The following is a 24,878-nucleotide window of genomic DNA, read 5'->3' as shown; positions in this document are numbered from 1 at the left end:
TAATGACAGGTGGTGAGCATGGGCGAGTAGCCCAGCCCACTCTCCTCCTGTCCAGGACTCTTCACTTTTGACCTTTGGTTCAGGAATAAGAGGGTTGGTTGAGAAGGCAAGTGTAAGTTATTTGTTTCTACCTGTATCCAATCCTTCCACGCATTAAAATAGGGAGACTCACTTATGGGTAGGGAGTCCCCATAGAACTGAACGGGTTGGTTCTTTTTCTTACCTGGAATACGGCAGTCCCTCTGTCATGTACAGGAGTGAAGGAGAAGGCTCCAACAATCTCAAAGGGATGAGTAAGCTGAAAGGGACTGGCCAGTACTGCACTTGGTTATGTACCTGCTACTTGGCCTGGGGGTCACAGGCACTTGTGTGGTGGACACGGGTAAATAGTACCGAATCAATGGGAAAAAGGGCAAAGGGCACCAAGGTTACATGCACAGTTTTTACCAGCTCTGGGGCTTCTTACGGAAAACTTTAAGCTTCGGCACTACAACCACCAGTGCAGGGGCCTTCTTTCACCCTTTGGCACAGCCATATGTAGATAAAAGTTCGCCTTGCTCCTGAAGCATATTCCCTGGGACCAAGCCAGAGGCGTATACCCAGAAGCTTCAGTGTATGACAAACTCAGTGAGGAGCACAGTGCTAAGCAGAGAAAACTTAGCCATCCTGCTCCTTAAAGTATACGCCCAACATGACAGGGGGCCACAATCTACACTCGGTAAACAGGGATAATTACAACCAATAACATCCATAGGGTGTAAAGTGGATCTATCACAGGTTTAGACATAAACCGATGCAGTGTAATCTACACTAGCATTCATGCTTCATTTCATTGCTTACACAAAGCCAATATCAACTATTCAAACAGAAGATTATGAGAAATTAAACAGAATAACATGAGAAATCAAACAGAGAACTAAAAGAAAATTATGAGAAATCAAACAAAAATTAAAAGAAAATTATGAGAAATCAAACAAAAATTAAAATTATGAGAAATCAAACAAAAATAAAAGAAAATTATGAGAAATCAAATAGAAGATTGTGAGAAATCAAACAGAGATTGTGAGATATCAAACAGAAGATTATGTAAAAAAGACTAAACAGCCTTAGATAGGCTGCCACACTAAGAATGTACTCGCTGTTGCCAATGAGAAAAGTGAAGAATCTTTAGCAGGTGAGTGGACGGGGATATTCACCCACGCTCACCACCTGTTGTTAACTAACTCGTTAATAATTCTGACAGCAATTCCAGTTCCACTAAAGACATTACCCTATTTTAAAGGGCAAAAGGATTGTATACACACAGGAAATAAAAGATAAAATTTAATATTTATCATCATTTTTTTTTATAGTGAGTAAATTAGACAAAAATCACAAATTTTAAGTAATTTGTATTTTTCCTAACAGTACTTACCTCGAACTACTTTCTTAGGAGTATCTGGGATTCTCTTCCCAACCGACCAGAATTTTGTGTAGTTTCCCCTATCTCCATTTTCTATATTGGGTCCCTCTGGGGCGGATGAATACTCGCCCTGAGGCGACCCGGGTCAGCGAGAGCGCGTGGCTAGGTCTCGTCACCAGTAAGTTTTTGATAAATATGGTATCAAAGTCCTGTAAGACACTTGGGGAAGGATGGGCGGGCAATAACCCGAAAGTAGTTTGAGGTAAGTACTGTTAGGAAAAATACAAATTACTAAAAATTTGTGATTTGCTCCAACACGGAGTACTTACCTCGAACTACTTTCTTAAAGAGACTTATACTTTAGGAGGCGGGGGTAGTCTTACGGACCGAGACACCTGCTGGATAATAAAGATTGAACCTAGATAGGAGGCTAGGTTCTTCTGACCACTAACGGGATGAGACTTGGGGAGAACTATGCAAAAAACTAATTAGTGTCCAAGTAACTCACCTCTGTAAGGATCTCCGGACATGGGCGTCTCCACTGAACGTTTCTCACATGGGAGGAGTAAGGGAAAAAGGGAATGGAGGGGAAGCAGGGACAAGGGGGGAAAAAGTAAGGCAGTAACTTGTGTTGTTTGGAATTACTTTCCACGGGCTTCCCCGGGGCTTCAACGTTAAACCTTTTGGAGCGCAGAAATGACCGGACCAATGGAGAAGAAGTCCAGAGACTTCCTAGTACAGTCCTTCAGGTAGTGGGCCGTAAAGGTGGACTGCCTGGACCATGTGCCCGCCTTCAGGATCTGGCCCACAGCCATGTTCTTCTCGAACGGAACAGGACGATTTGGCGCCAACTCTTTGGCGCTGACGACTTGGCGCCGCCATTTTGGCGATAGACAGTTTGGCACTCATTGTTTTGGCGATGAGCTGTTTTGGCGCCAAGAAACAAACTTAAGGACCATCTGCAAATTTGTGTCTCGTTTAGTGATCACCTCGTTACACCAAAGGCTCGTCTGATTTGAGAATTGTAATATTAAACCAGTTGTTAGGATATTCAAGTCTTTTTATATTGGAAAACGCTTTTCTTTAGTTTCTTTTACAGCTCAAACCTTAAATGGCCGAAACAATCTTAAGTAATAGAGTAATGTAGGAAGACCTCTGAGGAGGGGAAATGGCTGACGTTCACCACTTATCCCTACGCAAATGTGGAATATGTATAGTCAAACGATATTAGGTGATGACAAGACAAACAATCATGCTGAAGCTACTCACAGGAAAATCTCTGCAGAACTTTGAATGAACCACCCAGTTATATGGAAATTAATCGTTGGCATAAAGAGAATTCAGAAAGGACGCGATTCTTATTATGAACAACTAATGGCTGGGAATCCTCCAGCTTGAAAACGCTTAAAATACATCAAGACTGATGAACGCATTTTAACTAATTTACAGCAGTTTGGGTCACGGGAACCACTGGAATACTTACCTGGTTTGGCATATAACGATGAAATGCATTAACATGTTGGTGAAATTATTTCATTTTATTTCATTTTTGTAGCATTTTAATACTGTATTGCTGAAAATAAATAAAACTTTTTTATTTTTTTTATTTTTGACCCATGCAATATATATATATAAACACACACATGTGTATATATATATATATATATATATATATATATATATATATATATATATATATATATATATATATATATACATATATATCAGGTCAGAAAATTTTCAAGCTGGCGCCAAATGGACTAGCGCCAAAATAACGAGCGCCAAAACCATTTAGCGCCAAAACGGCGGCGCCAAATCTTCGTCGCCAAAAGAGCGGCGCCAAAACGTACTGGACTCCTTCTCGAAGGCTAGCGAAGTGCTCAGGCCACTAATATCATGGGGCCGCACCTTACCCGGCACCGAGGATCCGGCACTGTCATAGGCACTCTTAATCACTTGCCGTAACCAGAAGGAGAGTGTTCCTGGACACTGCTTTCTTCACCACGCCCGAGGAGACGAACAGACTCTTGATCCCAGGGCGAAGTCTGGCTGTTCTTTCCAAGTATTTTCTAACTGCCCTGACAAGGCATAGCAACAAATCTCTCGGGTTGTCTGAGCGCGGAATCACTGGCATTGAAAATCCCTCAAACCTAGGGTCCCAGGAGGCTGGGTTCTGCGTCTTGGCCACGAAATCGGGCAGGAACTTGAAACTCAAATCCTTCCAACCTTTCGAGTGCGAAACCTCATACGACAGCCCATGGAGTTCGCTCACTCGTTTAGCCGAGGCCAGGGCGAGAAGGAAGACAGTCTTGAGGGTGAGCTCTTTGTCCAGAATGTCCTTGAGGGGTTCGAAGGGTGGCTCAGACAAAGCCTTAAGAACTCTGGCAACGTCCCAGATTGTTCGAAGCTCTTGATGAGCATCTAGATCTGCCGGGAAGCTCCAAGATCTAGACCCTTGAGGAGAAAGACCTGGCCCAAGGCAGCTCGGACACCTTTGATGGCCGGGATAGACATGCCTAAGTCATCTCTCAGATAGACTAGGAAATCTGCTATCCTATGAATGGAGGCCTCCAACGGCCTGAGGTTCAGCGTGGCGCACCATTTTGTGAAAGTGGCCCATTTAGCTTGATAAACCACGACTGAGGACCGTCTCAGGTAACCCGACATCCTTGTTGCGGTCTTCGATGAGTATCTTTCCTTCCTCAGGAGCCGCTCGATAACCTCCACGCGTGTAGGCGGAGGGACCAAGGGTTTTCGTGAAACTTTTGGAAGTGGGGCTGACGGAGGAGGTCTTCTCTGTTCGGAAGCGGCCAGGGTAGAAGAAGCACCAGTTCCTTTAGGTCCGCGAACCACTCTCTCTCTCCGACCACCAGGGCGCTACCAAAGTCATCCACAGGTTCTTTGCTTGTCTCACTCTGTTGAGGACCTGCCTGAGCATCCCGAAGGGAGGGAAGCCATACACGTTGAGGTTGTCCCAAGAGTGTTGAAAGGCGTCCTCGAACACTGCTGTTGGGTCTGGAACTGGAGAACAGAACACGGGGAGCTGTGCGTTGAGTTTTGTGGCGAAGAGGTCCATTACCGGTGACCCCCCCTTCAGGATGACCGTCTGAGCCACTTCTGGGAGTAGGGACCACTCCGACCCTACCACTTGGCCCATCCTGCTGAGGCCGTCGGCTAGGACGTTCCTCTTCCCTGGAATGAACCTGGCTGTGACCTCGATTCGCTCCTTTGCGGCCCATTCCAGGATCTTTGTCGTGAGACTGCACAACTCTTTCGACTTTAGCCCTCCTTGATTTTCCACATAGGCTACCACCGTGGCGTTGTCGCACATCAGCGCCACCGTGTTTCCTCGGAGAAGATGGACGAACTTTACGCACGCCCTCTGAACCGCCATCAGTTCCAGGACGTTTATGTGAAGGTTCTTTTCTTCGGGGGACCACTTCCCCTTCGCTGATTCGTCGAGAAGATGGGCTCCCCATCCCTCCTTTGATGCGTCCATGAACGGCAGCATCTCCGGGGGATCGATCGCGAAGGGCATTCCCTTGAGGGTGTTCGTCCTGTCGTGCCACCATTTCAGGGTTTCTTCTGTCTCCGAGGACACCATAACCATCTTGTGCGGGGACTCCCCCGGGGTCCAGAATTCTTTTAGGTTCCACTGAACCGCTCTTAGTTTGAGTCCCCCCCGGGGGACTAACTTTTCCAACGACACCAGGTGGCCCACTAACCTCTGCCAGTCTTTGGCTCTCCTCGGAAGGTTTGCTAGGAAGGGGAGAATTATCCGGTCTAGATTTTCTAACCTCTCTTTGGAGGGGAAGGCACTCCCCAACTTGGTGTCTAGAACCATCCCCAGGTAGGTCATCCTCGTGGCGGGTATCAGTTGTGACTTCTCTAGGTTGATGGTGATACCCAAGTCCTTGCAGAACCGTAGAAGTTTCGCGCCTTGCTCCTTCAGTACTTCCTCTGAGGCTGAAATCAACAACCAGTCGTCCAGGTATCGGATCAGGAGGAAGCCATGTTCGTGAGCCCAGACTGAAACTGTTGTGAAGACCCTCGTGAAGACCTGAGGAGCAGTTGACAGCCCGAAGCATAGGATCTTGAACTGCAACGCCTGGGCACCCCATTTCACCCTTAGGATCTCCTGCTGGAGGGGTGGACAGGGATTTGAATATACACGTCCTTGAGGTCTAGGGACATCATGAAGTCCCCCTCCCTAAAGGCTGCCATTACCGACTTCGAGGTGTCCATTTTGAAGTCGGTCTTGCATACGAACTTGTTGAGGGCCGACAGATCTATGACTGGCCTCCAACCCCCTGTTGCCTTCTCCACCAGGAAGAGTCTGCTGTAGAACCCCGGGGTGGGGTTCTTGACTAGTTCCAACGCCCCTTTGGCGATCATGGCCGACACTTCCTCCTGTAATGCCGCCTTCTTTAAGGGGTCCTTGGGAGCCAACCACTCCGCCTGTCGGTCTGGAATTAGAGGGGGCGGGTCCCCCAGGAAGGGCACCCTGTAACCGTCCCTCAGGACTGCTACGGTCCATGGATCTGCTCCTAGGCCCGCCAAGCTTGCCAAGTGTTTGAGGCATCCCCCTACCTGAGGCTTCGGCAGGAGTAGGGGGCCTCTCTCCCTACCTTCTCCTGGAGGCGCGGCTCAAACGTCCTCTCCTGGAGTTAGGGTAGGTAGTCCGGAAAGAGGCCTGCGGGGTCGTGCTTCCTCTACGGGAGGGCTGTGAGGCTTGATGCCAGGAAACCGAAGGGGAATCTCTTCTGGGTTGGGGCTGACGAGGAGTGGGGGCCGTTTGGGGCCGCCCTTCTATGCGCAGGACGCCTTGCAGTTGGGGGCCTGGACTCTCCTGCCTCCTTGAGCTTCCTCACTCTCTCCATTACTTCGTCGACTGCCTTCAGGGGAGAAAGCGGAGTCGCCCCACACCGGAGAGCTCCTCAGGCACCTCGCCCCCCACTCGGGTAACCTACGGAGTAGCTTATTAAGGACGGTGTCTCTCTTCCGTAGGACCCAGTTAGCCGTCTGCGTGAGGGATTGGAACGTGAGGAACTTAACCGCCTTCCCCCCTGAGCGGATCAGTTCTTGCAGTAACGTCTGATTCTCCGGCATGGAGAGATCATGAGAGGACTGGAAACCCACTAGGGTACAGGCCCACCAGTCCCCTGGTGACTGGGATGAGCTCCCATGGAACCGGGGCCAGGGGCCATGCTGCCGGGCCAAAGGAGCGGCTCTTTCCGCTGGGCGGATGGTGCCGGTGCCTTCGCGGGCTTAGGCTTGGCGAAAGTGACTTGCGTCGATGACTTCGGGCGACGGGCGGACCGACTGGAGGACCCATGTCGCGAGGACGATGAAGCGGCTCTAGGGAGCCACCGGGAAGAGCCTGGAGCGGAGGCTGCCTTGATGAGCTCGCTGCATGGAATGTTTACACGGACACACTTGTCTCTGGATGAATGGCCCTTCCTGTGTTTCTTCCTGGAGGTCCTGGCAAGCTTCCTGGATGGGGCTGACCGCGAGCGAGACCTCCTCCTTTGGGATCTCTTTCACTTCTTCCTAGACTCCCGGGGACCGGAATCTTCCGGGGAGGACGAGTCCGACGAAGATGATGAAGATCAGGCTGATGACGGGGAGGAAGACGAGCTCGCCGAGTCCTCCGAGACCTCTGATGCTGTTGCAGGGTCCACGTGTCTTTTCACCGGCGTTATCGGCTGCATAAAGTCGGGCGGGAGCGTCGACGACGGCGCCGGGGGAGACCGCACAGTCTTCTTGGAGGCGTACCAGCTACCGAACTCTTCTTCTAGCCGCATCGGCGACCTGAAGGGCGTCCTAGGGGCCGTCCATGCGCTGGAGTCTGGGTTCGATGAGCCTGTCGGCGGGCTCTCTTTGTCCGCTTCTACCCCGGTCGCTGAAACACCTGAAACACACAACTACGATGAGGGAGAAGGAGCCGGAGCAGTCTTCCCCCACACCGGATCTCCGTTAGAGACGGGCCCTGTGGGCACCAGAACCTCGTCTCCCAAGCACACTCCCGACCCCCCGGCAGGCCCCCCACATGCCTGCACAGACAACATCCCCCACATCAGGAACATCAGACTCATGGGGATCGGCAATGGGTCGCTTCCCCGCAACAAACTTACCTCATCCCCTACTCTGGGTAGGGGAAGGTGGAGGGGAACCTTTCTCCGACGGAGCCGTGGGCGACTTCAAGGGCAAGGCGGTGCCCGCCTTCTTGGGAGATCTCTTGGACGCCTTCTTTTTCTTGGTACCGTAGAGCGCCCACTGGATCTCAGGCCAGGACTAGCACTCCGGATACGTGGCGGACGGGGAACACACACTACCCCTACACGACGAACACAGAGTATGCGGATCAACCTCCGGTTTAGAGAGGAACGCACCACAAGATTTACCGGCATTAGGCCTGGGGCAACGACGCTGGTGATCCATAATAAGACACCAAAGCACCAAGCAACACAAGAACACAGGGGAAAGAGGTAGATGATAGGATACAAGGGAATCGGTAAACACGCGGTAACCACGTGGGGACACAAAGGGTCGCACGGGATGTGAGAGAGCGGCGAGATGTTAATCACGCCGCGACCAGAAACTTACTGGTGACCGAGACCTAGCCACGCGCTCTCGCTGACCCGGGTCGCCTCAGGGCGAGTATTCATCCGCCCCAGAGGGACCCACTATAGAAAACGGAGATAGGGGAAACTACACAAAATTCTGGTCGGTTGGGAGGAGAATCCCAGATACTCCTCAGAAAGTTGTTCGAGGTAAGTACTCCGTGTTGGAACAATTAGTGGTTTTCATCCCAGGAAAAGAATGCCTGATTAAGTAAAGTAATATCACCCTGCCTTTGAACTGTAACACGTTTGAAACGTGTATCTACTGAATAACCCAATTAACACAATCCCAGAATAGGACAATGCAGAACAACACTTACAAGCAAAAGTATTTTTTGTGACTGTCCACTTTTCAATCTGCAATATATATCAAGTATAGGAAACAAATCATAAGAGAAAGTTATGTCCAAATCTCCTACATTTTCAATACTGCCAATCACTAAATTTTCAAGGATTTATTTAGTACTTAGAAAGATGTAATAAATCAAAATCAATTGAAAACAAATCCTTCTGGCCACCCTTACAAGATAAGAATGTTTACTTAATGGTCGATTATCTTTCCTTTTTTAAATAATAATAGTCATATGCATCACTCACTTTTGAATTCATAATGTTGCCTCTTTCCGACAAGTTTTTTTTTTCTTCTAAATCTAGACAACTAATCTCTAATCAGGATATAATTAGCCCTGTAATCTTGATGCTTTCCAGTCTTTGCTAGAAGATGATACAACCCAAGCAGGAATTAAGATGGAGTAGACAGGGCATCTTCCATTAAGGAAGCACTTATACCCTACTTCAGTGCTTGGATTATAAGAATTGTTAATTCTACCACAAGGGCCAAGCACTGAGAATGGTAAGATGATTTAGCATGGTCTCAGAGCCAAGGAAGAAATTTCGTACTCAAAAGTCAATACCAATTATTTATAAATTTTTCAGAATCTTTAAGCAGAGTCTTACACAAACAATATTAATTGGGTCAACTACACTTAAATCCGCAAACTTTAAGTTAAATTTTATGGTCCAGGTAAACTATCTAATAATAATAACTGTATGATACCTATACCCAGTCTTTCCTTATGATGATAACATGACACTTCCTTCATCTTTGTAAACATAAACAAACTAACCTTTAGACCACTATCAAGGGCTGGCTGTTTGACATCCTCTTCAGTTTTTACTTCCAACTTCACTTCTTTTAATTCTTCACTCTCCTCAACTAAAGTTTCTTCAGGTTCGGCGCCATTATGAGTTGGTTCAACTACGTCCTCCTCATCCTAATAGAAACCAAGAAATAATCAAAATACATCCAATGTATAAAGTTAATTATTAATAAATAATGTAAGACTAAGAGATAGACAAAGAAAAAACAATAGAGAAGCATAAAGTATAAGCAAATCATAAAAAATAACATCAAGATTACACACACAACAATCTCCCACGTTCAGTCATTAACTAAATCCAAGACTCATGACCTAACCCCTAGATACACTATAAACCTTTATAAACAAATTTCTACTGTCACTAAAACTACAATCTGTTGGACTGTTTGACCTTTCTCTTGTCTTTCAAATAAAATGATATATTTAAATTGTAAAGAATATATAAAAGCAAAAATTTTTACAGGTATTTTTCCAACTAAAATACTTCTTTGATGTCTCACAGGATTATAATACAGGAGAGGGGGGTTTCTAGCCCCCTCGTCCCGTCCCTTTTAGTTGCCTCTTACATCACGCAGGGATACGTTGGCGCTATTCTAATTGTTTTTGTGGCCCCGCGGCCACAGGGGAACGTAGAGAGGAGAGGTCCCCTTCTTTGTTTCATTTGTTTGATGTTGGCTCCCCCCCCCAAATTGGGGGAAGTGCCTTGGTATATGTATGTATGTAAAATATTTCTTAAATTGAAGACTAAGTCAATAAAGACTCAACATGGGGTATGACTAAGGAAACTGAAGGTAAAGTAGACAAAATACTATAAGCCTAAAGACTTGATCTTGAGACCTGGAAGTGGCCTTGAGCCTTGGACAACCTGACCTCTGCCATTCCACGCCTTTTCAGCCAAACATCATCAGAATACACTCAGAGGGGAGTATGTGAGAGTAATAACAAAGTAATAAAGGAAGTCATATGCTTATTTTTTATCCATTGTCATCTATGCTTTTACTTCCACTCTCACTCTTCCATTTTCTTTACATGACCAAAACATTTCAAACAAATGATCATTCCTTTCCCCAAAGCTAATTTTCTCACCATTACCTTCACATCTCCCAATATACCTCACATTTGTAACTCTTATGCTACATACAAATGTAACTAATTCATCTCAGCAGCCAGCTCCTGCATTTTTCTTTCATATTTCAATATTCGCAATTAATTAAAAAAGGAAGAGATGGATCCACAACTCATATTATATTCCAACATTGGCCTTCATTGGACATCTCTCTCACTCAAAACCAACCTAAATATCAAAGAAACCTATGCTTCATAGAAGTACACAATCTAGATCACTTCACTTCCTAAATACGTTGAGTCTTGGTGGGCAGTGGCACTTAGTAAGTCCGGCGTACTCGACATTCTCTTTATGTCCTAACTTACCTGTCTGTGCAATTTCCTTAAAGGTTTAAAGATCACTCATGAATGGCAGGGGCAAGGGACAGTGACACTGCCCTATCAAGCAGGAAAATGCCCTAGAGACTGACCATTTATAGATATGATCAGTGCCCAAGCCCCCTCTCTACCCTAGCTAGGACCAAGTAGTGCCAGGCAATGGTTGTTGATGACTCAGCATATAGACCTATAGGCTACCCCAAACCCCCAACTTTAGTTCACAAGGATGGTGAAGTTGCAGCGATCCAAAGGAACTAACGAGTTTGAGCGGGACTCAAACCCCAGTCTAGCAATCACCAGTCACGTACGTTACCACTCAGGTCACCACAACCCCTTGCATCACAGATTACCTAACTCACCTCGTCTCTCACCCTACCATTATCATTCCATTTACATATAAATCAAAACCTCACATTCATTCATCCATCTTGATTTCCATTGACCATCATCTTATTTCTAACATTTACCTTCAAATTTCTTGTAAAAAACTTTCTGGTCTTTAACAAACTTCGGCAATTTTTCTTTCATACTCAAAAGAACTACCGTATATCATATTTATGCAGCAACTCTGACATTCTACGTTTACACCTTTTTCACCACATAACTTTGCAGTAATATGAACACTTCACCTGTGACTCTCCAATTGTATTTAATGGGTCGGATGCTGACATTGGGTAGGAATCCATGACATTCTCTTCATTCTCTGCGGTTTCAGTGTACTCTATTTTTGTCGTTTCACCTTGCTGCTCCTCATAGACATTTTCATCCGGCTGGAAAAAAAACTTGTATTAAAAAAACATTCAATTTTATTATATTGTATTATCTTACGTGACAAGAAGAGATAAGATATGGAATGACGTAATTAGGGCTACCACAGGAGTTAGAAAACTATCAGATAAGATCCAAGAAAGTAGACTGAGGTGGTATGGTCATGTCATGAGAAGAGATGAACAGTATATTGGGAGGAGAGTGATAGAAATGGAGGTACAGGGAACGAGAAGGAGAGGGAGACCAAAGCAAAGGTGGATGAACTGTATCAAGGATGACCTTCGATCAAAGGGATTAACCGGTGAACGAAGTGTGGGAGAGAGGTAGATGGAGAACGCTGGCCAGAAACATCGACCCCACATAAAAGTGGGAAAAGATGCAGACAAAAAAGAAGAAGATCTTTATGTCATTATTTTCGAAAAATCAAATGGCACAAAACATCACATCTCTCATATGTTTATAAATATAAACTAACTCTTCTACTTGTCTGAAAATTGGTAATAAAACCAATCATTTCTTTGTACAGGTTGGGTCAAAATACTGTGGTATATCGATATCTCGTTAAGTTAAGCAAGCCTAGTTTGAAGTCTTAATTAAAATGAGGTGAAGCAATATTTAAAAAAGGTACTGTAAAACCATCTCAATTTTGAAAGACTCATATCATCTTACTCTTTCATTTTCTCTGCAAACCATAGATGCCATACATGGATCGACTTGGAAACAAGTTACAGACCACATATATATATAGTTCAGTATACCCAAGCATGAAAAGATTATGCACCCATGTAAGAGTCATGCTCATGTATCTGTAATTATGTGCTTAGGTAACAAGCTGTCTTTTAATTCTGCTCCTATTAAACATTTTTTTCAGAAGGGAAATGGCTCATCAGGTACCATTCTTTTTAAGTTAGAAATCTAAATTTTGATATTTTGAAGCCAGAATAAAAACTAGAAAAAGCCCCTGATTATTTTATGTCCTATTAGCATATATCTACTGTAAGGGGTTTTCTATGTACTCATATACTGTACAATGCCATGAACACAGATCACTCATCACCTGCATGTGATGAGAGGGCTGGTTGGAAACTGGCTGTGTTAGCATCAAATTCCCTACTTCCAACTGTTATTAGTTTTAACATTCCTCAAATGAGTACAATGTTGACAAACACCAATAAAAACCCCAATAATCATGTAAATAATAACTATTTATCTATAAATTACAGAAACTAATGGAGTTCTAATATCAAGACTGTAGCAAGAGCATAATACTCTCCCGAAACAGACTCATATCTACCCCCAGCCAAAATTAAATTGCATTCTTGGTGATCATATTAATACAAAATGAAACAGAAAAATTAGTACAGTTTAGTTTTACACTCTCTTAGGATGGAAAGACCACTTATTTTAAAGAGGTAATTTCCTGACCCTTTTCAATTAAATCTTTCATGTTAGGAGTCATGAAAGAGGCAACTATATGTCTTCTTTCTTTTTTTAAACCTTATGTTACTCCAATCAAAAATGTTAAGCAGAGATCCTCTAATTCACACTTTAAAGAGCTTGCAAAACTCATAAACTTTAAATGCATTAATTAGACTTGAGACTCAAACCAAATGACACTGGTAGTAGAAGTTCCAAATAAAATTAAGACATAAAAGATGATTTAACCAAAACAGAGTACCAACTAACAAATGTTATAAAAATTACTAAACCAAATATCAACTTACGATGGAAATTAAAACCAATCCTTAAAAACTGTTCACAACAATGAAGCCCAAAGAGGTAATAAACATGCAATAATCAAAATTTTACATACAGTAGGTTGTTAATAAATGGGGTCTATAAATTTCACCTTCTTACTTTCTCAGCTACTAGTTTTCAAAATGCTTCCCTTCACCACACTATTTGGAGTGTGGATTGTACTAAAGATTCTTTGCAGTCTCTCTTCTATTGCATTAGTTTTAAATTAATTTTCTATCTCTCTCTCTTTTTTTTTTTTACCTGTGCAACTTCAAGTTTACCTTACTCTAATTTTCATCTCATTTAGGAACTACTGTAATCTTTTGGAGTTTGCAATGAGAGCCTACAAATGAAACGCAAACACGGCAGTTTTGTGGAATTAATTTATAAAATCAACTTTTCTATAACTTCCAAACAAACTCAATCCCTGACACCCCCCCCCCCCAAAATAAAGAGAGAGAGAGAGAGAGAGAGAGAGAGAGAGAGAGAGAGAGAGAGAGAGAGAGAGAGAGAGAGAGAGAGAGAGATTAACACCAGCAGTATCAAAGGAAGAGACTTCAGTATCTTACAAATTAGCATAAAGTCTAGGCAATCACATACTGTATGGGATAAGTGGAATTTTAATATACAGTTATAACGATTTGGCTATAAGCTGGAGAAATTAAGAACAAAATATTGGATATATTTATAAAAATAACTTTATTGTACCGTGTAAGAGAAAGGCAGAATTAAGGATAGAACCAAACTACTTTCCAGCCATAGGATAGTCATCAAATCTTCAGCCAACCTTTCAGAATGAATTAAATTATTCATACATCCCACTCCAATTTTCTGCAAAGAATAACATATAAGTAATTATCTAACTAATACTGTACTCCTTATAAAACATATACAGTATACTACCTGAAGTTCTGGATCATCTCTCGAAGAAATGAGACCGCGAATTCTGAATTCGTACGCGACATCCAATAAACGATCCAAATCCGTTGAATTCACTTCAGTCTGACCAAGATACATGAAGTCCAGGAGAGCTTCCAGGTCTTTTGGACAAGTGTTGGTAAGGACAACTACCGGGTGTTGACCAGGTATGGTTTCGAGCAATTTCTCGAAGTAAGCGCTGCATGTTGCTAGAATGAACCTATGAACAGCATACTGCTTGCTACCACAAACCAGAGTAACATCGGCATACAACCCCTGAAAATAAAATAAAATGCTCAAATATACAAATGTTATAAGTTCCTTTAAAACAAAACTCGTTTCAATTATGCAACCCATTACCGTAACATACAGTTGTTTAAAGTAGCTTAGTAGTATACCCAATGACTCTCCAATGTGGTGGTCTTTAGTTCAATTCCTGCTTGTATCAAAAATTTTCAGTGACATGATCTTATTGCGGCTCTTCTGTTAGCTATGGCGAGACTTGGAGAGCCCATAAGCTTACCTACTAAGACTTGAAGTTTGCTGCCACAATTATGCAGATCTCACAAGTAGAAATGGAGCAGAGACAATAAAACTTGAAGACACACAGTACCAGAAGCAGGCATATTTTCCATATTACAGAGCAATGTTTGTGAATAAGTTAAGATCAAATTACTGTACCTTTCTGGGTATACTATGACACTGAGAAAACCTATGTAGAATAAAAGGTGGAAATTTTGTTTTTGTTCAATACAGTACACAGCTGCTTCTTATTTGTCAACTTCTATACTGGATCGCCGATTCTTCTTATAAACAACCCCATGGATTGAGAGGCAATTCAACAAGTAAGCTTTTAATACTACTTTAGTATCCAAACACTGATTAAGTATCACTCAATTCCCGGCATAAAGAACATCCTTCCCCTGGGCCTTTAATGTCTTTGTAACTACAGAAAGGCAACATCCTTTTTCAAGACTTATCGTTGAGTACAGTACTTCCACAACAGAATATAATTCCACTATGATGACAGTTCTTTTAAAGTTTGGTGACAGACGACGCACTGCCAAAATGTAAGATAAAAACCATTCCTTAATATAAATTTGGCCTCGAGATTAGTTCCATAGGAATTTCAAGCTGGTGTGCTATCAAATAACTGCCAAGGGAATCTTTTATTTCCTAAAACATATGCCAACTTATAAATAAAATTGAATCTGGATGGATATCCCTTATAAAAAAAAAACAGTGATCCAGCAGTTCTGACTTCATAGATTCTAAAATCATGAATTTCGGCCCATTTAATTGTTTGGTTGCTGCTACCATTAATATTAGGCAGCCTTCTTAATAAGCAAAGATTCATAGAGAAGGAATCCCAAAAGATTATTATCCTGCAAAGGACACTTCTACAGAATAGAATTTCTAGAGGAGAAAGAAAAAACAGAAAGGAAGGAATAATTAATGATTAAATTAAATATTGAGCAATATGATAGAAGGCAAGACTAAAAATTAACTGCATAATACATACAGGATGGTACAGTCTGGGAAGATTTGAATACAAAGAATGGTCAGAATTGTGAAAAATCTTATGTAATATGTACAAAGAAGTGACTGAATGATGGCGCCAGAAATTAACATCCAGATCAGGAATAAGGAATGAATAGGCTGCAAGTTTCTATCCATCAAATTAAGATGAGAGTAAGAAGCTGAACAGTAGGCATGACAACATTACTCAAAGCACTGTACAGTAGAATGAAAGAATTAAAAAAATTTCATTAAGATAGTGTGATGACCAAAAATCTTCAAAGACTTTCTCTATAAACCAATTTTTGGTGCAAATGAAGGAGAAACAGTCCAAATATGCTTAAGAAACAGTCCGAATATGTTTCTGAAAAGTAAATTTGCAATCAAGAATCAAACCAAATTTTTAAATGAGTTGTATATGGGTATGTCCATACATGAGCTCCTGCTATTCCTACCAGCTGAAAATAGTCTGAATGCTTTTATGAGTGCCCCGGGTGAACACATTACCAATCTCCCCCTAGGTAGTGGAGATCAGCCCTTTTGCTTTTCTATCAATGGGGGAACAAGTGCATGAAAGATATGGATGATGTTGCCATATGCTTTCAGACGGCAGCAACTTTGCGAACCTCTAATTCTGCATTAGCTAGAAGTCTCTTTTCAAGAGAAAATATGCTTCACCCTTTCAAGTTGTCTGAAGATTACATTTTGACCCTCTTAAGCCCTTACACTTGCACCTACCTAAGCAATCATTCATCTACAGATCTGCATCGTAGGTATGATTGGATTGCTTGCTGTGCTTGAAGTGGTAGTATGCTAAAACACCTTGACACTGCTATCATTATCACCCCTATACAGCGTATACTGTAATAGAGCAAGTGCCTGGCTATATACTGTATATATATATAAATCCATATATGTCCCCTTCTGTCACGCTTAATGTCAGGATGCCAGATAACGCCTAATCAATCAATCTGTCATGCTTAACAGTAATGTATTCCCAAACGTATGACAACTAGGTCTCTCCTCGTCCCTCGGGTAAGGAGGAAAGGGGGTAGTCATACATCAGGGGGTACCTCAACAGGTACACTCAGAACCCACAATCTCCCACAAATTGCCAAACTGCCGAGTTGTCGTTAGTAAAAGGGGAGGGGGTTCAAAGGGTTGAATGCGCGTGTGCATATCTATCTAAATATTCATTCGTCACTTTTACGTACGCTGGTAAAGTATAACTTGCATGGCTTTCAAAGGGAAACATGAATGTTGGACAAGTAGTGTGTTGATTGTCAGTGTGTTACTTTGACCTAACTCTGAAGTGAGGTTGCCAAATGGGCTCCCAAGCCATAGAAAGTCTATTATCTGTGACAAAATCATTAACCAGCTAAAGTGAGCTGACCTACCAAGATTGTCACTTCACTAAGAGCTTCAGTAGTATGTTGTGTTAAAACAGCACTGAATTCTCCTACTCCTGCAAGAATACAAACCCTGAGAGACAAAGATGTCTATGCTGGTCATCACAAAAGGAAATGATCATTTCATTACTGGAGGGTAGTACTTACTCCACCGGGTGAAAGAAAAAAGGTAAGGTTAGATTTTCACAGTAAGGTTAGGTTATGTTAGGCACAGAGAGAAAGTATACTTTCATTTTCTACAATCAAGAGCAAAAGGAATAAGAGAAAAGTCACATCATTCCTTAGTTATTAACTATTAATAAACCAAACATAGTACAATCTGGCATGATCCCAAAGCAAGGCATTTGTCAAGTAACAAAGTTCGTACTTTTTCATGAACACTTACAAATCTGAAATTTGGATTCAACTTTAAATTCACTTTACTATCTTTCACAAATATAAAAATGTCAAATTTTGCATAAAAAAAAAATCCTTAGTAAATTTTCTGGAAAACCTATCATACTGTAATGTGTGATAACATAAAAAAAAAGGAATATAGTCACACGACTTTTTAAAAACCAATAAAATGTTTTGATATCTTTTAAGGAACTGTAGAAAACATACATTCCTCTATACAGTACTCTACAGTACTATAGCATATATTCCTAACCTTTTACATCCTTAATAATAACTAAAAACTGTAGTGCAAAACAATATACACTGTGCAAAATTTCCTCTCTATCCCATACCCACTTGTTATGAACACCAACCCTCACCTGACAAAAGCAAAGGCTTACCTTATAACGTAAAGTTGACAATACGCTTTTCAATATCTGTGCATGGTCATTCCAGGTTAGCCACAATTCTGTGTTATCTGTTTCTTCCTCCATGATTCTGTAGAAGAAAAAAATAAATCAATCAAATGACAGGCAATATAAAATACAAGGTGGTGATAATCATATCAATAAAAGGGTTCTGACAAAGGATTAACCTATGTTTAGGGAGGTGCTGTATGGTTCCCAAAGACTTTTTTGTTATAGGCTACGACATGGAATCAATATTACATGATATACAAAAGAAATATTGTCTTAGCTGCCCTAGGCACAAAAAAATTTGTATAAAGGAAACCCATGGGTTCAGGCTCTATTGAACTCATTCATAGCACCTTCAAAGCTGAATTCGTCTGCTAACTGACAACATGCACTCATTGTGACCCATTACTAAGATTAAAGGCACTTCTTATCCAGGGCTTTGTTTATCACCCGGTACCCATCTTTTCTCTTCAGGAGAATCTATCATGTCCCACTTCGCTTCACAAGCTTTGGGAGGCAGGAGGGTGTTGGAAACGACACAGCATCTCCCCATAATTAGGTTTTCCCTTTGTAAAAAAAATCCCTTTCTTGGGTTAGGCTGCAGTTTGGTTTCCAAGGACTAATACCAGAGCATAAAACAAGGTCAATTTGTGCACCACAAGGGTCAAGTCACCTATGACAAAGTGAATGCCCAATTCATGCTCATATATGCGAAAGAAAAAGACCATCAAGTCAACCCAGTCCCCTCATGTAAGGAAATCACAGGAGAAGACAAGGTAGGTGATCATCGTAGCGCATATGCAAAAGGACCCCGTTTGAGGATCCATCTCCTCGACCCTATTTCCATTATATGTGCCATTATCGAGTTGAGCACCACGCACACATACTGAACTACAGTACTTTGATTTATTTTTGCTAGGGTCTTACCAACATCCGGACTACCCTTTAATTCTCTGAAAATCCTGAAATTGCATAGCAAAAGAGCCTAATGAAAAAACAATTTTTCTCACATTGGGTTTCATATATAGCGAGGGGATGGATTTTTTGACACTATAGAAAAGGGATTATGTATTATGAAATAAACTACGTTTACTGATGATGTGTATCTCTGCAAATATGTTTGCAGGTTAGACATCTAACAGAAACCAAAATAACTAGGCTGTAAAGATGAGATATGAGATATAGAGAAAGTCCCACCTCAGAAAAAGTTTTTCATTCTTAGCCTACAAGAAAAGACCCAGTCAGTATTGAGAGATGGTCAAGAATGAAGGTGAGGACTTCCCACTTGAGCTAGGCCGAGGTCGGGTGCTGTTGGAGTATCAAAAATCCAAGACTCCTCCTCCTTCTTAAGGGAGATCACAACAAGTACCTCAAGAGACAGTTCTTTCATAATAAAGTATGCACAATCCAGACAAAGAACCGAGCCAGGAGTGTACCTCGTAGAAATTGAGGGGGGGGGGGGGGGATCAACAATACGCTTCCCCTACAGAAGTAGAACTGATCTGGACAATACAAACCCTAACATTGACGAAATAATACGTACTTAAGTCTCTGTGGTGTGTAAAGGTGAGCATGGTATCAGACAGCACGCAGAAGCATTAAACGCATACCAGTCAGTTATTATCATTATTATTATTATTTTTGTTATTATTATTACTAGCCAAGCTACAACCCTAGTTGGAAAAGCAAGATTCTATAAGCCCAAGGGCTCCAATAGGGAAAAATAGCCCAGTGAGGAAAGGAAATAAGGAAATAAATAAATGAGGAAAACAAATTAACAATAAATCATTCTAAAATGAGTAACAACGTCAAAACAGGTATGTCATATATAAACTATAAAAAGACTTATGTCAGCCTGTTCAGCATAAAAACATTTGCTCCAACTTTGAACTTTTGAAGTTCTACTGATTCAACTACCCGATTAGGAAGATCATTCCACAACTTGGTCACAGCTGGAATAAAACTTCTAGAATACTGTACAGTATTGAGCCTCATGATGGAGAAGGCCTGGCTATTAGAATTAACTGCTAGCCTAGTACGTATTATGAACAGGATAAAATTGTCCAGGGAGAAAATTGCTACCAATGGCACACATGCGATGGGGCATCTTGATGCCTTTAGGGGTACCATGAGCAGTTCTGGGTGGTCACTTGTCCTTGTTCCCGATCATACAAGCACACAGAATGGCCATGCGGGGTAAGAACAGTAGACAGGTGATCTCTTTCCAGCATGTGTGAGTGGGTGCGAGCATCACCTTGCGAGGAAAACATTCACGCAGTGACCAATCACACGGTGACCAATTACAGTGAAAGATCTCACAGTAATCAATTGTGATAAGACTGATCCAACAACTATCATTCAGAAGGAGACCGAGGGTAATATTCCCGATGCCACTAACTAGGGAATATCTCGTCACTCGTAAAAAGGAGGATACCGATCAATGGTTCCCTTTCATCCCATCATGAGATAATTTATCTCCCCTAGAAACAGAAGTATCCTTAGGGAGAGACAGAGGTTTATCTTGATATTTAAGGAGAAGGGCAATGCCCTTCATCCCAACCAACGGTGAAAGAGGTTGGTCCAGTACCAGACCAAATACAGGTAGCAAGAGCGCGAGCCCCTCTACCACATACAGATACCTTCCTAGTCTGGATTTACTCTTTGTACTGTACCACCTCTCTTTTTAACTGAGCATCAGAGGCTGTCTGTCACGTCTTTGAAAAGAAAGCCTAGCTGAAGGGAGCAAATTGTATTGTCTTCATTAAAGCCCATCTTCTTGCTGATGGCTTTTAACTCTCCTAATTTTTTGACTGAAGCCAATGAAATTAGGAAAAAGTCTTCTTGGTAAGATACTTCCAAGATGTCTTGTCCAACTGTACAAACCTACTTGAGGTTAAAAAAGGCCAGGACTACATCTAGGTTCCACGGGGAGGTTGGATTGTCCTTCCTCTTGTTCGTCTCAAAAGATCTACTGAGGTCTGAAAGATCCTTATTACCTGACACGCCAATGTGTCGGTTACGAAAGACAGGTTAATATGCTGAGGTAACCATTGATGCAAGGCATAGCCAGCTTCTCTTTTGTACGTAGAGACAACAGAAAAATGACAAATTCGTAGATAATTTGTATTTTTCCTAACTTTACAAATCTTAGCTATTTAATAGGGGTTATTACTTTTGGCATGGCTGAAATGACGAGCCATTAGAATTTTAACGAGGGTTTACTACCCCACCGCTAGTTAGCGGGGGGCAGAGAGGGTAGCTTGCTACCCACACACCTGTGTTTGAGCTCACTTTGCTTGGAGGTAGGACTTCAAGGGGGATAGGGCTGACAGGCAAGTTTGATTAAATAGCTAAGGTTTGTATAGTTAGGAAAAATACAAATTATCTACGAATTTGTTATTTGTTCCGTAACTGACATACAAACCACGCTATTTAATAGTGGTGACTCACCCATTAGGAAGGATGGAAAGTCCCGGCCAGTACTGGCTTTTGGCTTTGCCCGGGGACTCATTACTTGAGTGTGTCAGCACTCAACAATAAGGAGTCCTTGCACCTCGCTAAAACCTTGCTACGCACGGACTGAGGCCTACGCAAGCTGTGTGTGAAGGTATAATAAAGTGTGACTCGTCCTAGGAAGTTGACCTGTAGTCCTCTAGATGGAAACTTTAGGCTAGGATTCTCCCAATACCACCTCGTCAGGGTATGGGGACGTGACAGTATTAGCTTAATACTAGGAACACAAGGAAACATGGTTTACCTGCAGTGGTTTGAGGTCAGCTGTGCAGAGAACCTAGGATGCTGCTTTCCCCAAGAGAGGGGAAGATGAAGAAAAGAATAAGGGCCAGACAAACCTTTTCATTCATGCAGACTAAAACCGGGTAACAATGCCCTCAACCTTCTGCTACTTGTCCACTAAGGAGCCTGAGGATCTAAACCAGCTGTTGTGCAGCCACCACAGGGCCGATAGAGAACGTATTAAGCCTCCTGTGGGTCACGTCTTGCAGGTAGTGGGCTGTGAAGGTGGTCTGACGCTTCCACACCCCAGCCTGAAGAACCTGCGTCACTGAGAAATTCTTCTTGAAGGCCAGGGACGTAGCTACGCCCCTGACATCATGTGCTCTAGGGTGTCGTGACGGAGGAGGGTCTGGATCCAGGGACAGATGGATCACCCTGCAAATCCATGCCGAGATGGTGTTCTTGGTGACCCTCCTCTTAGTCCTCCCAGTGCTCACAAACAATGCCTGCACCTGAGGACGGACTGCAGCTGTTATTTTGAGATATAACCTCAGACTCTTTACTGGACACAGTAGGAGATGGTCTGGGTCATCTGTTACAGAACAAAGACTCAAAATCTGGAAGGAGTCGAATCGAGGGTCCGGCACCCCCGGATTCTGAGTCTTAGCAATAAACTCAGGGACGAATTTGAACGTTACCTCCCCCCATCCCCTTGAATGGGCGATGTCATATGAGAGAACATGAAGTTCACCGACTCGCTCGGGCGATACCAAAGCTAGTAGGAACACCGTCTTCCAAGTTAGGTGGCGATTTGAAGCCTGGCGTAATGGTTCATAGGGAGGTCTCTTAAGAGACCTGAGAACTCGAACCACGTTCCACGGAGGAGGTCTCACTTCCGACTGAGGGCAGGTAAGTTCATAACTTCGTATGAGTAGGGAAAGTTCCAGCGAGGAAGAAATGTCCATTCCTTTGAGCCTGAAGGCTAGACTTAAGGCTGAGCGATAGCCTTTCACCACCGAGACTGAAAGGCGCATTTCTTCCCGCAAATACACGAGGAACTCCACTATTGCTGGAATAGTGGCATCGAGTGGAGAGATACCCCTCCCACGACACCAACCACAGAAGACTTTCCACTTTGCCTGGTACACAGATGCGGATGATTTTCGCAGATGTCCAGACATCCTAATCGCAACTTGCTGCGAAAATGCTACAGCTTTGTGGAAGATGTTGGCATGTGGTTGTCTGAGTAGATCGTATCGTGGAGGGAGTTCTCTCGGAAGTTCCGTTAGGAGTTGCAGAAGGTCCGGAAACCATTCCGCGTGATGCCATAGCGGAGCTATGAGGGTCATTGAAAGATTGACCGATATTCTGGTCTCGTTGAGCATCCTCCTCATCAGATAGAACGGGGGAAAGGCGTACACGTCGATGTTGTCCCACCGTTGTTGGAAGGCTTCTTGCCAGAGCGCCTTGGGATCCGGGACTGGGGAGAAGTACAGTATAGTGGAAGCTTGAAGTTCAACGCTGTCGCGAACAGATCCACAATCGGGGAACCCCACAAAGTCAGGACTTTGTTGGCTACTAAATGATCCAAAGACCACTCGGTACTCACTATCTGAGACGCTCTGCTCAGATTGTCGGCGAGCACATTCCTCTTGCCTGGAATGAAACGTGCCAATAGTGGGATCGAGTGGACTTCGGTCCATCTCAATATCTCTACTGCAAGATGGGATAGCTGCTTCGAAAAGGTACCTCCTTGCTTGTTGATGTAAGCCACTACTGTGGTGTTGTCGCTCATCACCACCACAGTGTGACCCGCCAGGTATTGTTGGAACTGCTGAAGGGCCAAGTAAACGGCCTTCATCTCTAAAAGATTTATATGGAGGCACTTTTCTGATTCTGACCACAGGCCTGAGGTCCTGTGGTTCAGAACGTGGGCTCCCCACCCTTTCTTTGAGGCGTCCGAAAACAGCATCAAATCCGGGGGTAAGACGAGAAGATCCACTCCTCTTCGTAGGTTCTCATCTGTCACCCACCACTGGAGGTCCGGCCGTTCCGCAGGTCGCATAGGGATCATGACGTCCAGGGAATCACAACCTTGATTCCACCGGGATTTGAGTCGCCACTGAAGAGATCTCATTCTGAGGCGACCGTTGGGAACAAGATGGGCCAAAGATGAGAGGTGACCGAGGAGACGTAAACACGATTGGGCTGGAAGCTCTCCTCGTCTGAGAAAAGGGCTTGCGACCTTCCTCAACCTTGCTATCATGTCGTCTGATGGGAAGGCTTTGTGGAGATTGGTGTCTATAATCATGCCTAGGTATACCAGTCTTTGAGTGGGAAGCAGAGAGAACTTCTCGAGATTTACCATGATCCCCAGATCCTGGCAAAGTTCCAGAAGTTTGTCTCGGTGTTGAAGAAGGGATGACTCCGTGTCTGCTAGGATCAGCCAGTCGTCCAGATAACGGAGGAGACGGATGCCGATCCTGTGTGCCCACGACACGCAGGCGAAAGCAGACGGCGCGTTGGCGAGCGGTGGCGAGTAGGGAAAGTCCTAAACTTCCCTACCGCACCCAGATCCAAAGATCGTGGGCGCGCAGGAGATGGTTGGCGCGGAGAGCGCTGGCGCGCAGGAGATGGTTGGCGCGGAGAGCGCTGGCGCGCAGGAGATGGCTGGCGCGCAGGAGATGGTTGGCGCGGAGAGCGCTGGCGCGCAGGAGATGGTTAGCTCGCAAGCGAGCGCTAGCGGGCAGGAGAGCGCTGGCGCGTTGGTGAATGCTGTGGAGAGACCGAAACACAGCACCTTGAACTGGTATTCCTTGTTGTCTAGGCTGAATCTTAAGTACTTCCTTGAAGACGGATGTATTGGGATCTGGAAGTACGCGTCCTTCAGATCCAGTGTACACATGAAGTCTTGAGGTCTCACTGCAAGTCTGACCGTGTCTGTGGTCTCCATGCTGAACGGAGTTTGCTTGACAAACTTGCTCAGAGCCGAGAGGTCGATGACTGGTCTCCAGCCTCCAGACGTCTTCTTTACAAGAAAGAGTCGACTGAAGAAGCCTGGGGACCCGTCGAGGACCTCCTGGAGAGCGCCCTTCTTCAACATGGTCTCGACTTCTGCCCGAAGGGCCTGCCCCCTTGCTGATCCCATGGCAAGGGAGCTCAACGACACTGGATTCGTAGTCAGGGGAGGTAGAGATGATGTGAACGGGACGCGATATCCCTGACTGATTACGGAAATCGTCCAGGAATCGGCCCCGAGTTGCTGCCACCTGTCTGCGCAACTTTGAAGGCATCCCCCCACTGGTGGACATGCAGGGGGACTGCCAATCCTAGCATTTGCAGCCTCGGCTGCTCCCTCTAGGATTCTTCCCTTC

At 43.8% G+C, this 24,878-nt stretch overlaps 2 protein-coding genes across 5 annotated transcripts in view; one reads left to right on the top strand and one right to left on the bottom strand.

Annotated features, from left to right (window-relative positions):
• The window catches only part of LOC137657622 (NADH dehydrogenase [ubiquinone] 1 alpha subcomplex assembly factor 3), a 346,628-nt gene that overhangs the window by 226,777 nt on the left and 94,973 nt on the right, over nt 1-24,878 (top strand). The window lies entirely within an intron of this gene.
• LOC137657617 (zinc finger and BTB domain-containing protein 14-like) overlaps nt 1-24,878 on the bottom strand; it is a 50,569-nt gene that overhangs the window by 3,132 nt on the left and 22,559 nt on the right. For all 4 annotated transcript variants that reach the window (XM_068391984.1, XM_068391982.1, XM_068391983.1 and 1 more), the window contains exons 2-5: nt 17,755-17,851; nt 14,037-14,327; nt 11,258-11,398; nt 9,153-9,299 (exon numbers count right to left, since the gene is read on the bottom strand). In XM_068391984.1, the coding sequence (XP_068248085.1) occupies nt 9,153-9,299; nt 11,258-11,398; nt 14,037-14,327; nt 17,755-17,847 (672 nt within the window). In that variant the 5' untranslated portion in view covers nt 17,848-17,851. The remainder of the gene's footprint in view (nt 1-9,152; nt 9,300-11,257; nt 11,399-14,036; nt 14,328-17,754; nt 17,852-24,878) is intronic.

The sequence above is a fragment of the Palaemon carinicauda genome, chromosome 18 (assembly GCF_036898095.1).
Source record: "Palaemon carinicauda isolate YSFRI2023 chromosome 18, ASM3689809v2, whole genome shotgun sequence".
Taxonomy (NCBI): domain Eukaryota; kingdom Metazoa; phylum Arthropoda; class Malacostraca; order Decapoda; family Palaemonidae; genus Palaemon; species Palaemon carinicauda.
Note: the sequence above shows the minus strand (reverse complement) of the source record. Positions and strands in the feature narration are given on the sequence as shown.